General features: G+C 39.2%; 1 protein-coding gene across 1 annotated transcript in view; it reads left to right on the forward strand.

Annotated features, from left to right (window-relative positions):
• The window catches only part of LOC121419898, a 100,999-nt gene that overhangs the window by 515 nt on the left and 86,722 nt on the right, over positions 1–13,762 (forward strand). Inside the window, exons 2-6 of the mRNA XM_041614381.1 lie at positions 306–1,906; positions 5,251–6,071; positions 6,528–6,706; positions 7,330–7,561; positions 11,327–11,655. Of these exons, the coding sequence (XP_041470315.1) occupies positions 306–1,906; positions 5,251–6,071; positions 6,528–6,706; positions 7,330–7,561; positions 11,327–11,655 (3,162 nt within the window). The remainder of the gene's footprint in view (positions 1–305; positions 1,907–5,250; positions 6,072–6,527; positions 6,707–7,329; positions 7,562–11,326; positions 11,656–13,762) is intronic.

Genomic DNA, 13,762 nt, shown 5'->3' on the forward strand with positions numbered 1-13,762 from the left:
GTCACAAAGGCATATAGTGAGTTTCAATATTCTGCCTTTGGTCTAAACAGTATTTTGTATCTGAAGGATGTCAACTATATCAGATGGTGTATTTCGTCTCATATTCCCTTTAATAACCTTTGATTTTGTATTCTTATGTGCTTTGAAAGAAAAACTCTTGAATCTACTATTAAGTGATGATGATGATTGTGATCATGATGAAGGTGCTAATATACTTATATATGTACTCTTCTTTTTTCTTGATATCATCATAACCATCATCATCTTCGAATACAACTTCTTTATTCTCAATTGTTTGATCCCAGGTTCTCCATCATGAGCCTGTCCACACAAGGCGCATTGTTAGTGTGAGTGAGGATCTCCGCCATGCTCCGGTTTCCCAATCCAAACCCAAACCGCCACCACCAGTCCAGGAGGATATCAAAGAAGAAGCTGCTGGCCAGGAGAACTCTTCGCCCTCCAAGAAACCAGCATCTAGGAAGGAGTCCAGTGAAGCCGAGAACCCATACGCAGAGATTACAGACGCCATGCAGCAGAAGCTTCAGCAGAACCCCAACACCAACCAGAGTGGTCCACAACAGGAGAGGATCCAGCAGGAGGTGGTCCAACAGGAAATGATCACACCTGTTCTTGTGACGAATAAGGAGCAATCCGCACCACCAATGATGAATGGAGGCATTAGTGTGCCACGTTCTGTGGAGCAGCACAATCCCACGTATGAGATCACGCCAAAGGGATCAAACCATCGGACAATGCAGAATGGTCCTGTGAGTCAGAATGGACGGGTTGTTCAAAATGGACCAATGGTTCAGAATGGACAAGTGAATTTAAACCCAGGACAGGTGAACCTCAACCCAGGACAAATCAATGTTCCCAATGGACCGACACCTATGACATATAACCAGATAGGTCACAATGCTAGTCCAGCCCAACCGTATGTAGCACAGATGAATGGGCCGGTGGAGACCCCTATCGTACCCAACTCTGTTAGTAGGGTGACAGAAAGGACTCCTTATGCAAGTAGATTAGAAAATGGCCCAACATCTCCTGTGCATACCAAGTATGAGGCGCGTCCTGTAAAAGCAAGAGAGGATAGGTTTCAACTCCTAAGGAAAGGCCCTAATGCACCTGAACAATACCAGCCATCCCCTCCATCCCCTGCGCAGGTTAGCCCTGTCAGTCCTACCAATAATGGTGACGATGATGGGCTTGGCTGGCTCAGGAGGCAGCAGGATAAACTTCGTGAAAAGCGGGAGAGGGAACAAGGAAGACCTATTGTGAGAGAATCCCCAGGAGAACCTATCAGAGTCACGCCTGTCAATGCATCTCCAAAGTTACGTGTTCGTTTTGAGGGTGACGTCGAGCCGGCACCCCCTATGGTGTCCCCACCACTGTCCGCCAAGAGGGAAGAGCCACCGTCTTGGCTTGCGCAACAACAGCAGAAGTTGCAGGATCGTCAAGGTAACAACATCACTCCTATCAACCAGGCTCCAGTGGTGGCCACAGAAGTAACACCAGTGCAGAATGCAATGTCTCCTGCACCTGATCGCCTGTTGATGACTGGCACTCAGGATGGTGGCGTGTCTTTGAGACGGGGTGTGTCACCTCCCCCTCTTTCTATTTCAAAAGACTTAGAGCAATCCATTAGCGAGCTTGGGCAAATGAACACTGCCAAGCCAGCCCAGAGCTACGTTCAGCGGACTGTCACCACCACCACGACCCGAGAATGGGAACCCCATGAGAGACCACTCAACAGGCAGCTATCTGATCTGACCCACGATAGGGTTCGTGACCCTGTTTACCAGAGACCTGCTGATGATCAGTCACCAAAGGTCCCTGCTACACCTTCTACGCCTTATGATCCAGTTCCTCCCATTCTTACCAATTCACAACTGAGGAACGATGGGTAAGTTATTACCAAGTACATGGTAATGTATTTACATTCTTTTAAATTACGATTTATTATGACTTGATTTAATAGAAAAGGCTTATTGATGTAGATCAAATGCAATTCAGCCTAATTGGCTGCAATATATGGATGTGTTAATAAATCCATGACCCCCCCCCCATCCCTTTCTTTTATTTCTCCTTTTTTTTTAATTGGTAGAATATGCCAACAAACACATTAACATTGAAGAATTGTATATTCTTTATCAAACTTGATATTAGGCTGTTCCCCCTTCTGGACTTTGTATTTACCCCGTTTGTTGCAAAGAGATTTTTAATCCCTGTAGACTTGGCCAGGGCCTACATGGTTCCCTTACTTGGCCTTTTAGATGGAACAACACTTCACTGGTTTTGATGCCTTTGTGATATTTTTTATTCAAGTTGGTTTGCTGGTGAAGGAAAAAGAGAAGTACTACTGACCCTTTTGATGTGTGATGCAAAATTTTCCTATCTTCTTAAATTCATGTGTTTTTTTTCATGGTTTCATTAATTATATCATGGTGCATTATTTTGAATATCATGGGGTGAACATCAATTGTGTTTGCATTGCATTTTGGCATGAACTACAAGATCTTTATGTAAATGAAGGAGACACCAACGCAAAACCAGCAATTATTTTCTATTAACTATTATTATTTTTCTGGTTGGAGGGGTTTGTAAACAGATATATGAAAAATACTCTCATTGGAAAAAAATGTGATTAATCATTCATTTAAATCCATTTAATTTTCTTTTCATCAAGAATTATTTGAATTATTAAACTAAACTCCTAATTTGTTCTTAAAATCATATTTAAGTCATATATATTTTTTCTTTCTCATTCTGGTGAGCCATTCATATATTATGTTTCTACATGAGTTAACTAAAGATCATTGGTGTTTCGACATCTGGGCCCCATCTTACAAAGAGTTACAATTGATCCAATCAATCTCAACTGTATGGAAATCCATACATGCCATACTTTTTTTCTACAGGAAATTTGCACATCTCCTTAATAAACAAAAAAGGATCACACTGAAAATTTTCAAGAGAACAGTGAATGTATGAATGTACATCATATCTAGAAAATATTTTGAACACACATGCAGTTTAGATGTTGAAGTTGCTGACCGTCCATAGTTGCGGTTGATCAATTGCAACTCTTTTTAAAACGGGCCCCAGGTATGTGTTTGATGTGACCCATTGCATGATAAGTTATATATGTATTGGTGTTAAACATTTCATAGCATGTTCAGGAATTTTCTAATTAGATGCTACTTGCGACTGTATCATATTTGTATTACTTTATCATGTATACTATCTTATCAAGACTATCCGTGGAGAAAGTGGATACACCTACATTTGCAGGGGAATAATGATAAAAAATATAGCAAAAAATATAGTGAATTACCGAGCTTTAAACATCGATGCTGTTTAAAATCATATCAAGGAGGTGATTTGGGGGTAATTTCATGACAGTCGCAAGGAGCAACTCTATTAACCAATTTGTGAATTCACCCGGTTTTTATTCAAGTTATTATTAACATGGTATGATCCACTAACATCTTCCTTTTAATCTCTGCCTTCCTCCATATTTATTCCTGTTTGTTGGTGTTTATCATGGCGTGTGTCTGCCTACGATATATCCATGCATCTACCAAACCTTCACTACCACAATAGCCATAGCAATTCCGCACAGGAACAGAGGCGGTACCAGTCACGGACAGAGCTAGCCTCTCGGGCTGGTAGCGTGCCATTTACAAACACTTCTTCTGGACATGCCAGCTTTGCTACGAATACCAAAACGGCATACAGCAGTAGTGTACCGTTGAAGGTATCGTCCAGGGTGTCCGATTCCAACTCCTTGACACCTTCGGTTGATTCTGGTTACAAGTCCTCTTCTTACCAGACCTTGACATCTAGTCTCTCAGGAGTGAGCCCACATGAAACTAGTATCGATGTGACAAGGTACAAGGGAAATGACGGCTCTGAGACCACAATTAGAAACACCACAGAGCGGAGGAAGAAGACTGTCCAAGTTGAAGCTGTTCTAAACAAGGATGGGTCCTATCATTATCCAGCTATACCCATTACCCAGTGGAAGAGTGACTCTGGTAGTAAAGCGATAGATCAGTCCTCGTCACCGCAGCATCAGCCTAAAGTCAATGTTCGGGTTAACCCTTATGAAGAAGTTGATAGCTTTCTTCCAAGGCCAGGCGATGCTTCCTCAAGCCTTCAGAAACAGCATGGTGGGCAGCCCGCAGCCATCTCCTCAGGAAATTTACGCTCTCCAACATCTGCCTTTGTTCCTCTATCAGTCTCAACATCCATGGGAGAGCATCTATATGATACTTCCATTCACTCCTCTTCTTCCTCCTCTTCTACTTCATCTATACCTACTGCTCACTATCCTCATCACTATAGAAACGATAATAGTCCTTACTACCAATCACAGCGTAACCATGGTAGCGGGAATCATCCTGGTAATGGGTATCATTCTCATAGTAACCAATCACATCAGTACATCCACACACAACAGTCTTCCAGTAGTAACTCACAATACCAGTCTACTCCCCAAAAGGGTTCCTCTGTGCATCCTTCCCAGATAACCTCCGGGGATCAGGAATATGAGTCCATATCCCATACTCCCGATACAAGCTCTAGAGAAAGAACTGGTCAGTCAGATCTCACCCCTTCCCAACATTTGCTGAAGTCTGCATTCAGAAAAGCAGACTTCCTCCTCTCTCCATCAAGTGTACCAAGTCTTTCAAGACCCATTCCTATTCCAAACGAGCGACCAAAAGTCAGTTTTTATGACCAAAGTGAGAAGCAAGGGTCCAGATTGCCGGTAGGTAGCTACCAAAGGGACCTGTCGCCTGAGGTGGAACAGCCACCAAGAGCATCCTCTGTACCTCCAACACTCCCCTCTTATGATTGGGTTATGAACAGGATTAGGGAGCTTCGAAGAGGCACTAATAATGGTAATCAAGGCACATGCGTGGGTTCAAAGGAACACTCTTATGATAGGTCTGGGGAAAGTAAATCAGATAGCAGCCAGAAAGGTGGTAATAAGGTTCAGTTTGATTTGCGTGATGAGATAATAACCAGTAGCAAGAATCCGAGGGGTAGTGGCACAAATCAAAGTAAAACAAATGTAGTCCAGCCTATCCCACAGCGTCCAGGGAGGCCACAGTTTGAAAATTTGGCAACCTTACCCCCTAAGGGAAACACTCGTAGTAGGACTCTGCAAAATGGTGGGACTCTGTCCCGCAAGCACCAGAACCATAATTTACGTGAGGTGGTATCCAATAATGTTCCTAACAGGAGAGAAGAGATAGAGCACTGGAATAATTACGGGTATAGCTATAACAGCAATTCTATGCAACAGACTGGTCAAACTTTGCCAGGCCCTTCTGCATCACAGAGGTTCTTTCCAACCAGTCCTATGCAACCCAAGGATGGCGAAAAGAGTCCAGTGGGTCGTCATTTTCATCTTCCAGAGTCGCGATTGCCCGACAATCCACCTTATAATCAGCAGCCGGCTCGGACTGAGCGAAATGTGCGGACGTTAAACAAACAAACCCTGCATGTGGAGGCGACTAACCCATCACAAAGTGTGACCCTTAACACAACCCATCCCCCTCTCTCCTCCATGCATGGAAGCACCCCTTCATACAACAAAGACGGGCGAGTCTTCACCCGTAGTGTGAGCAATTCTGGCCTTGATGAACTCCTTGAGACTAATAATAACAACTCTACTACTAACGAGGATCCCTTCAGTAATCTTGATGATGCTGTCAAGATGCTATCTCACTGGAGCAACGAAATCCAGAAACTCAGTGCCCCTTACAATTCATCATCAGTTGATGCTAACCATAACACGCATGCCTCACTAGACAACCGTGCCATCCTTTCTCACCATCAACTCAACAACAACAACCAATCAGATGACAGGATTAACCGAACTCACTTTCAAACCCACCAATCCAGTGGTGGGTACCATAACACATCTCAAACATTGACCAATCACAGACCTCAGGCTACATCCACACCTAGAAAGAACTTTGATGAAGTTGATCTGCACATTGATGAACCAACAGAGGTAGACAACATACCAAGAGGGGTGGTGGCCGACAGATCGCCAAGTGAGTAATATTTTTATTTATCTCTGTCACGAATCAATATTAATGTTATTTTAATCTTTTTTCAATCATTTTCATTCTTCCTCATTTATCATATCCATTTGTTCTGTAATCTGTTATTTTCTATCCTTTATCTTGTATTTAGTCCTCAATCTTTGAAGAACACAAATACTGAAGTATGGTATGGATATAAAGTATGATGTTATGCAACCCTTTCTTTGTTGTCATATATGATACCTACCATCATAATGGAAATTTGAAAGCCATTATCGTAAAGCAATACAATTGGACATTTACCCCTTTTACCTCGTTGAATGTGTTTATTAATCATTATGAAGGAAGATGGGCATATGCTTTGTTAAAAAGAAAATTTTGAATTTAAACTTACCCACATTTTTCTTCTTTTTGTCATGTCTTGATTTTTAATCCAGTCTATCTCTCTTTTACTTGTTTAATTAGATTTTGTTGATAGGACCCCTCCAGCAACCCAGTCCCGGCCTCCACGCCGCACCAACTCTCAGTCAGGTTATGATTCTGATACCGGTATCCAGCAGTACTACCGTCCCCCTCGCAGGCGCAACCTAATCGACCCCGGTGCAGAGGTTTGGCTACAGAACCCCGGTGGACTTCCAAGGAAGGTTTGTTAATCATTTCTTTATCTTGTTTGCTCGCTCACCATTCATGTCACTTTAATATGGTATATCCTCATTCTCATTTGTCTCTTTTTCTTCTTTATCATAAATTTTGCTATATTTTTTCTTTGCATTTTATATCCCTTACTGTTCCCATTGGCCTAAATTTATTTGATCTTTCTCTCTCTTAAACCTTTCTCTCACTTTGCTCACTTCAACCCACAACTTGTCTCTCTCTCACACTCTCTCTGCTATTTGTTTTCTGCTATTATACCCCCTCTCTCTCTCTCTCTCTCTTTTCTCTTTCTCTTTAGTCTTTGTTACAAATATTTGATGTTTGATTTAGTTTAATTACTCATTAAATGTTTGTATAATGCCATTGATTTAAATTTAAATTAATTTATTCAACATCTCTTAAACAAATTACAATGTATTCAGAAATCAACTTTCTTAATAATATGCTACAATAATTCATGAATATTCATATGCATGAACAGATTATAGTAAAGATAGAATACATTCTTCATTATAGATATTGAAATATAAACTTTATGAAAAAGACCGGTACTGAAGCACCTCAAAAACTATTTGTATATATAATGATGCATCCCTTTTTAATTGTCTCCCAGGAGAGTGAATTTTGGAACCGGAAGGACGGACTCAAGTCTCCGGAGCCTCCCAAGGAGTACGACCTGAGCTCGTCTACCGAGAGCATCTCTGGTTCCAAGACACCCAAGTTCCCTGTTGGGCCCCGGGCCTATGCCAACATGACCAAGACCTTTATCGTAAAGACTGGAGCGCCACCCCATGGTGAGAAAGGGAAAGTCTTGCCGCCTGTACTGCATGCTGACTATCACCTTGGTAAAATCATACTCATTCCATCTAGAGATATAGAGAATAAATATACTCATTCTGAGGACCAGTCATATATCTATATTTTAATGCTTATTTATTTTGAATTTGTTCTGAATTTTGCTATTTTGAAGGAATAGCCTCCATTGGAGTAAGGAAATGCATGTTTACTTAATTTCTACATCTTTGAGCATGCAGAGATGGGTGCATCTTGGTATTATTATTGAATTCAATCTTTGCGAGGGACCAAGGGTAGTAGTTCAAAGCTTGATAGAGAATGGATTTTATTGGTACATGATTGGTTGTTAGATCAGTTACAATACTAAATCATTAGTACAGATCATTCATCAACTAATATTTAATCAGATCATTCAGTGAAATTGAAAAACAGTCAAGGGGACTACCATTTTTCTTGAAATATTCTTTTTCTTGAAATGTACCTTTCTTAAATGATGATAAACTAACATCCGCATGAGGAATGCAGGGAGAAATGTATTATGATCGAAATCCATGTACACAACAGAGAAATGTATTATGATTGAAAGTAACGTACAACATTTTTAAAGAGTATTAAGGGTGCTGTCACATCTTTCCATGCAAGCTACTTGGCTTGTTGCCTGCAGAGTTTTTCAACATGCAAAAAGATTAATGCAGGCAGACAAGGATTTTGGAAAGTTTTGCCTGCATCTTACCTGCTAGCTAAGGTTCTGCCAGATGAGAGCTTGGAAACTGATCGGCGAAAACGATAATGGGTGATATACAGGTACATGTAACCGTGCCTGCAATCACCCATGACTCACCTGGAACAAGTTAGTTGCAAATTAATCCTGCAAGCAACCTCTTGCGAGATTGGAAAAAGTTGGCTGCAAATTAATCCTGCAAGCAACCTCTTGCAAGATTGGAAAAAGTTGGCTGCAAATTAATCCTGCAAGCAACCTCTTGCGAGATTGGAAAAAGTTGGCTCCAAATTAATCCTGCTAGCAACGTCTTGCGAGATTGGAAAAAGTTGGTTGCAAATTAATCCTGCAAGCAACCTCTTGCGAGATTGGAAAAAGTTGGCTGCAAATTAATCCTGCAAGCAACCTCTTGCGAGATTGGAAAAAGTTGGCTCCAAATTAATCCTGCTAGCAACGTCTTTCGAGATTGGAAAAAGTTGGCTCCAAATTAATCCTGCTAGCAACGTCTTGCGAGATTGGATAAAATTGGTTGCGAATTAATCCTGCAAGCAACCTCTTGCGAGATTGGAAAAAGTTGGCTACAAATTAATCCTGCAAGCAACCTCTTGCGAGATTGGAAAAAGTTGGCTCCAAATTAATCCTGCAAGCAACGTCTTGCGAGATTGGAAAAAGTTGGCTGCAAATTAATCCTACAAGCAACCTCTTGTGAGAGTGGAAAAAGGTTGGCCACAAATTAATCCTGCAAGCAACGTCTTGCGAGATTGGAAAAAGTTGGCTGCAAATTAATCCTGCAAGCAACCTCTTGTGAGATACTTGCTATGTTACACCGTCAAATGTTGGCAGTAGAAATTGCTACCGGCAAGTCTCACGCAAGGCTTTTGCACAGAATGATGTGACAGCTAGGGCCTTAAATGACCTGTGTTAATAGTATACCTGCAATCTCATTGCCTGCTTGGGTATGTTTTGCTTCATGTTGGCAAAATGGCAAGTGGTTTTGAGTTCTCTGGGGATGAATCTGTTTCTACATACAAATATTTCAAATTTTGGGTTTGTAATTCATATAGGGTGTAGCAATCGTAATAATGAAAATGTTTTACATTAATGGGACTTGAAAATCACATTGAAATTAAATCTAACATAACATCATATCATTCTACTTATTATTCACGTGTATCATCATTTATTTTGGAAACAGAAGATAAACATCAATAAGATTACATTATACAAGCAAGTACATGTACATCAGCTTCTTCATTTTCCAATATATAGCCAAGTAACATTGTAAAATTTAAGTATTTTTATAGGTTCATAGATTTTCGCTTTCAATAAAATAGGAGGAAATTAAGTTGTGTTTTGTATCAAAGCTGTTTTTCTTCCTCTTTTACTTTCCAAAACAATTGCATTAAACACCACTATAAATTGCAAAGGTTATTTAGAACTATTCTGGACTAAACAGCTCTAAGCTCTCATGTTTTTGCTATAATGATTACAGCAGAGAGGGAAAACACTGTTGAAGTAAGATTATGATTGATCACAACTTTGAGCTGGACGTGATTAAATGTCATTGAAGAAGATCAGTCAAGGCCTCTATACTAAAGTGTAATGTTTAACAATATGGTAAACATACACATTACGCGAGAGTCATTGTATTTTGAAAAACAATTTGACAAGGTTTTCATAAAGAATGTACGACCATAGTATCCAAATTCTGTCCAAACTAACAAATCATACTTGTTTCGAAGGTCTTTTTGAATATCTATAGATTCATTTAGTTACAGTTTCATTTATTTGGCACTGTACCTAAATTGTAGTCTAAATTTGGACTCATTTTCGACAAATTTATGACAACAGATATGTTACTCATTGTATCTTTAGGGTCTGAAAGTAATGTTGCCAAATCATCACAGTCATAACAACATTAATTCTGTGTATGAATACATACATGTACATCAAATAGATTGTACACATCAAGGACAAATATTGATAAGCCAACTTTCATTGAAAGTCATAGAAAAGAATACATTTCTTGCTAACAAGCTAGAATCTATCATGATAGAATATATCTTTATGAAATAGCCAAAAAACAAGACAATAGATCGTGATTAGTTCTCTGTCCTTATAATCCACATTTTCATCTAAATGGCAATTTTCCAGGAAATTGTTGCGTTGAAGTTGCCAAAACAAGAAAGGGATCACGAAGTGCATTATATTATCATCATCATTGCCAATACTTTCTGGAGTTGTTGAAGATAATGAGAACAGCGGTTGGTTGGGGGAAATGCACCATTTCCCCCAAATAGGTGTTTTATCTAAACTAAGGGAAGCAAAAATACAGATTGTCAGTGAAAGCTTACCTTCTACAGAGTAGTATCAATTCATCTTAAGGAACATGTAATTGATATGCCTATAATTGTTACTTGCGTTTGTTAGTGGATCGTTATGAGAGGAAACATTTTAGAGTGATATCAGTATAGTCTCTTTGTGTGGTCATTAAGGACAAAAAAGGAAGGAGAGTATTAATAAACTTGTAAGAGGAAACATTAGAATTGATATGGATACACTACATGGATGACATCACAGGGAATATATTTGCATATAGTTTGTAAGTTTCTCTTCACTGGCTCCCCTTTTATTCTTTGGTAACTCTTAATTTTCTTGACTTGTTTCTGTTATGTTTCTTTCTCTGTTTGTATATGCATGTATAGCATTGTTCTTCACTTTTGTCTTTTGGGGGTATGGGCTTGTTTTTGTGAGTTGCTGTTTTCCTATTTTTCATCCTCTCTCATTTTTGTAAATCTTCATCTTCTCCTCCTCTTCGTCCTCATCCCATCGTCTTCATCTTATTATTTTTCCTTGTCTTCGTCTTCATCTTCTTTGTCTTCTTCTTTCTCTTCATCTTCTTCTTATCTTCGTCTCCTTCTTCTTTTGATTTTCTTTCATCTTTTTCTTTGTTGTTTTCTTCTTCATCATTTATTGCTCCTCCTCCTCCTGTTCTTCTCCCTCTTGGGGCTGAGCACTAGTTACCAGCACACCATGTCGTCATCTGTGTCATCATCATGATTTCATATCAAATTCTGTCTTCACCTCCACCCTACAGGTCCAGACCAGCCACTCCCCCTGCAGCGGACCATGCAGCGACAAGACAGCTTTGAAATCCCGCCCGTGCCTGAACCTGCGGCACGCCCCGCACCCACGGCTGAGGTACATGCCCCACCCCGTCAACCGGCACCTGTTCCTGTGACGGAGCCTGCCAGGGAGATCCAACCCACCCAGCCAATGTTCTCAGAGACGAGGGTAATTACCGTGGAGAATAGGACAGAGCCTAGCAGACAGCCTATGGAATGGACCCCTACTCCACCGGCTCCTGCCAGCCAAGAGCAGAGGTACTACACACCCACACCAACCAGGCCTACTCCTGCAGATGACGTAAGTAAAGGATTTACTAGTATCTGTTCAAGCTTTCATGAATAATACTTTTTTTCTCATCACTTATTTATCCATACCTTCAAAGCACCTTGATTGTGCAGAATCTACCAGTTTGGGGGCATTTATATCCATAACCTTGGTATATCCATAATAATAATAAAATAATAACAGTTATTTATATGCGCTATACACAAAAAGTATCACAGTGCTTACAATTTTATCCATGTCATTTTGTTAAAGATATTTACTTGTTTACTCGATTGAAGTTACTTAGTCAATATTTTGACAAAGATGAAATGAATCAAAATGAAATGAAAACCTTGTGAACATAAACATTCTTTTGTCAAAACAGGCTTACTTGTTCTGAATTTTTCAGACTACATGGACTGAATGAGATTGTGAACTGTAGCATGTTGAAAAAAACAAGTTACCATTTTAAGGCTCAATTTCTGATTTAAGTGCAAATTAAGGTATGTGCCAACAGACTAATAATACCCGCTGCCGCCAGTTTTTCCATTTAACAGTTTTCATGTAACTTTTCTGAATCAGGATTCTTGTGTAATAACACACCATTAGGAAATTATTGATATCATAAATTGTTGGATGTAAATATATATTCCTCTTAATGAAAAATGAAAGTGATCATTCAGTGATGATTACAGTCATGTTAGTAATTTTTTTAATGTAGAAAAAAAGTATTCATGTAAGGCCAAGTAAAATAAGAAAGTAGTTGATCGTCCTCGCGCGCATCACTTTTGGCCGCCGCATGAAAATTTTTGCTATTTACTATTTTCTAAAAAAAAAAAAAAAAAAAAAAAAAAAAAAAAAAAAAAAAAAAAAAAATTGTGTTGTTTCTCGTCCTCGCCATCTTCCCTTTTTAATTGCAGCATCAATTTTCTTGTTATTAACTATTTTTATGGCTGCTGAATAACGAAAAAATTCACAAGATTACTCTGGGATCTCTCTCGCAACTTCAAAAACAATTGCAAAGTCCGATATCGCCGTAATTGCAAGAAAGAAAAAAATTCTGATTTGTTTTTTTATTGGATTTTGAAGATACCATCATAAATTAGCGAGGAAATAAAGTTTGCAAACTCGGAAAAGATCGCGGATTTCTTCATTTTTAGTGCATTTTCGGGGACCCTGCTTACTGAATCTGAACTAATCCGTCGCATGCTCTTGAAATATGGCGCAGATAAATCAATTCTAATGACGTAATTTGTATTTCAGCGGGTTTTTTGGTGAGTGATAGCGCCTGTACTTAGATGTGTGTTACGGTGATTGTGTGCTTGTGACTCTGTTGGGAGAACTGCATGTGTGCTAGCCTAGGATGATGTGATTGACTGTGCTGGCGTGACATGTGAATTTGTGAAATGCATTGAATTTTCTGGCGAGTTTTCTAATGTCAGGAGGCAATGCATCGAATATTCAATGAGGGATTTAATATTCAATATCAATTTTAAAAATGAATAAAAATTGAGCAGTAGTATTAAACATTATGTACACGAACAAGCACCCGAAACCTGCGATGCGAAACCATACCCAGAGCTAAAAATGAGATTGGCTCTGGAAAATTGAACAAGACTCCATGACAATAAAAAAGACCCCCCCATGCATTTTTTTTACCCTTACATAAATTAAAATGTTTAAATTATTCACTTGACATGAACATTCTGTTTGACAACAATACAGTACCAGTATACATCAGTAATAATACATCAATAGATTTTATTTTCCATAGATTTCCAATCAATCGTAGATATTTATACATATATAATAATATGTATATATATATTTCTAATCATTTATTATTACTATTGAGCATACATCCATCACATAATTCGAGCTTGACATGGCCTGACAATCATTTGAATAAAAAATATCAAAAAAAATAGTAAATAGTAAGGACCTCCCTCATCACTGATGTCAAAAATCGGACCGAGAAAATGCCTCCGTGTTCTTAAAAAAAATAGTAAGATAGCAAATAGCAAGGACCTCCCTCATCACCGCTCTCAAAAAACCCGGACGATCAACTACTATCTTTTTTTACTTGGCCTAAGTAGTAAATTATGCCCTCTGTTCACTCTTACGTTTTGTTTAACTTCAT

The sequence above is a fragment of the Lytechinus variegatus genome, chromosome 1 (assembly GCF_018143015.1).
Source record: "Lytechinus variegatus isolate NC3 chromosome 1, Lvar_3.0, whole genome shotgun sequence".
Taxonomy (NCBI): Eukaryota; Metazoa; Echinodermata; class Echinoidea; order Temnopleuroida; family Toxopneustidae; genus Lytechinus; species Lytechinus variegatus.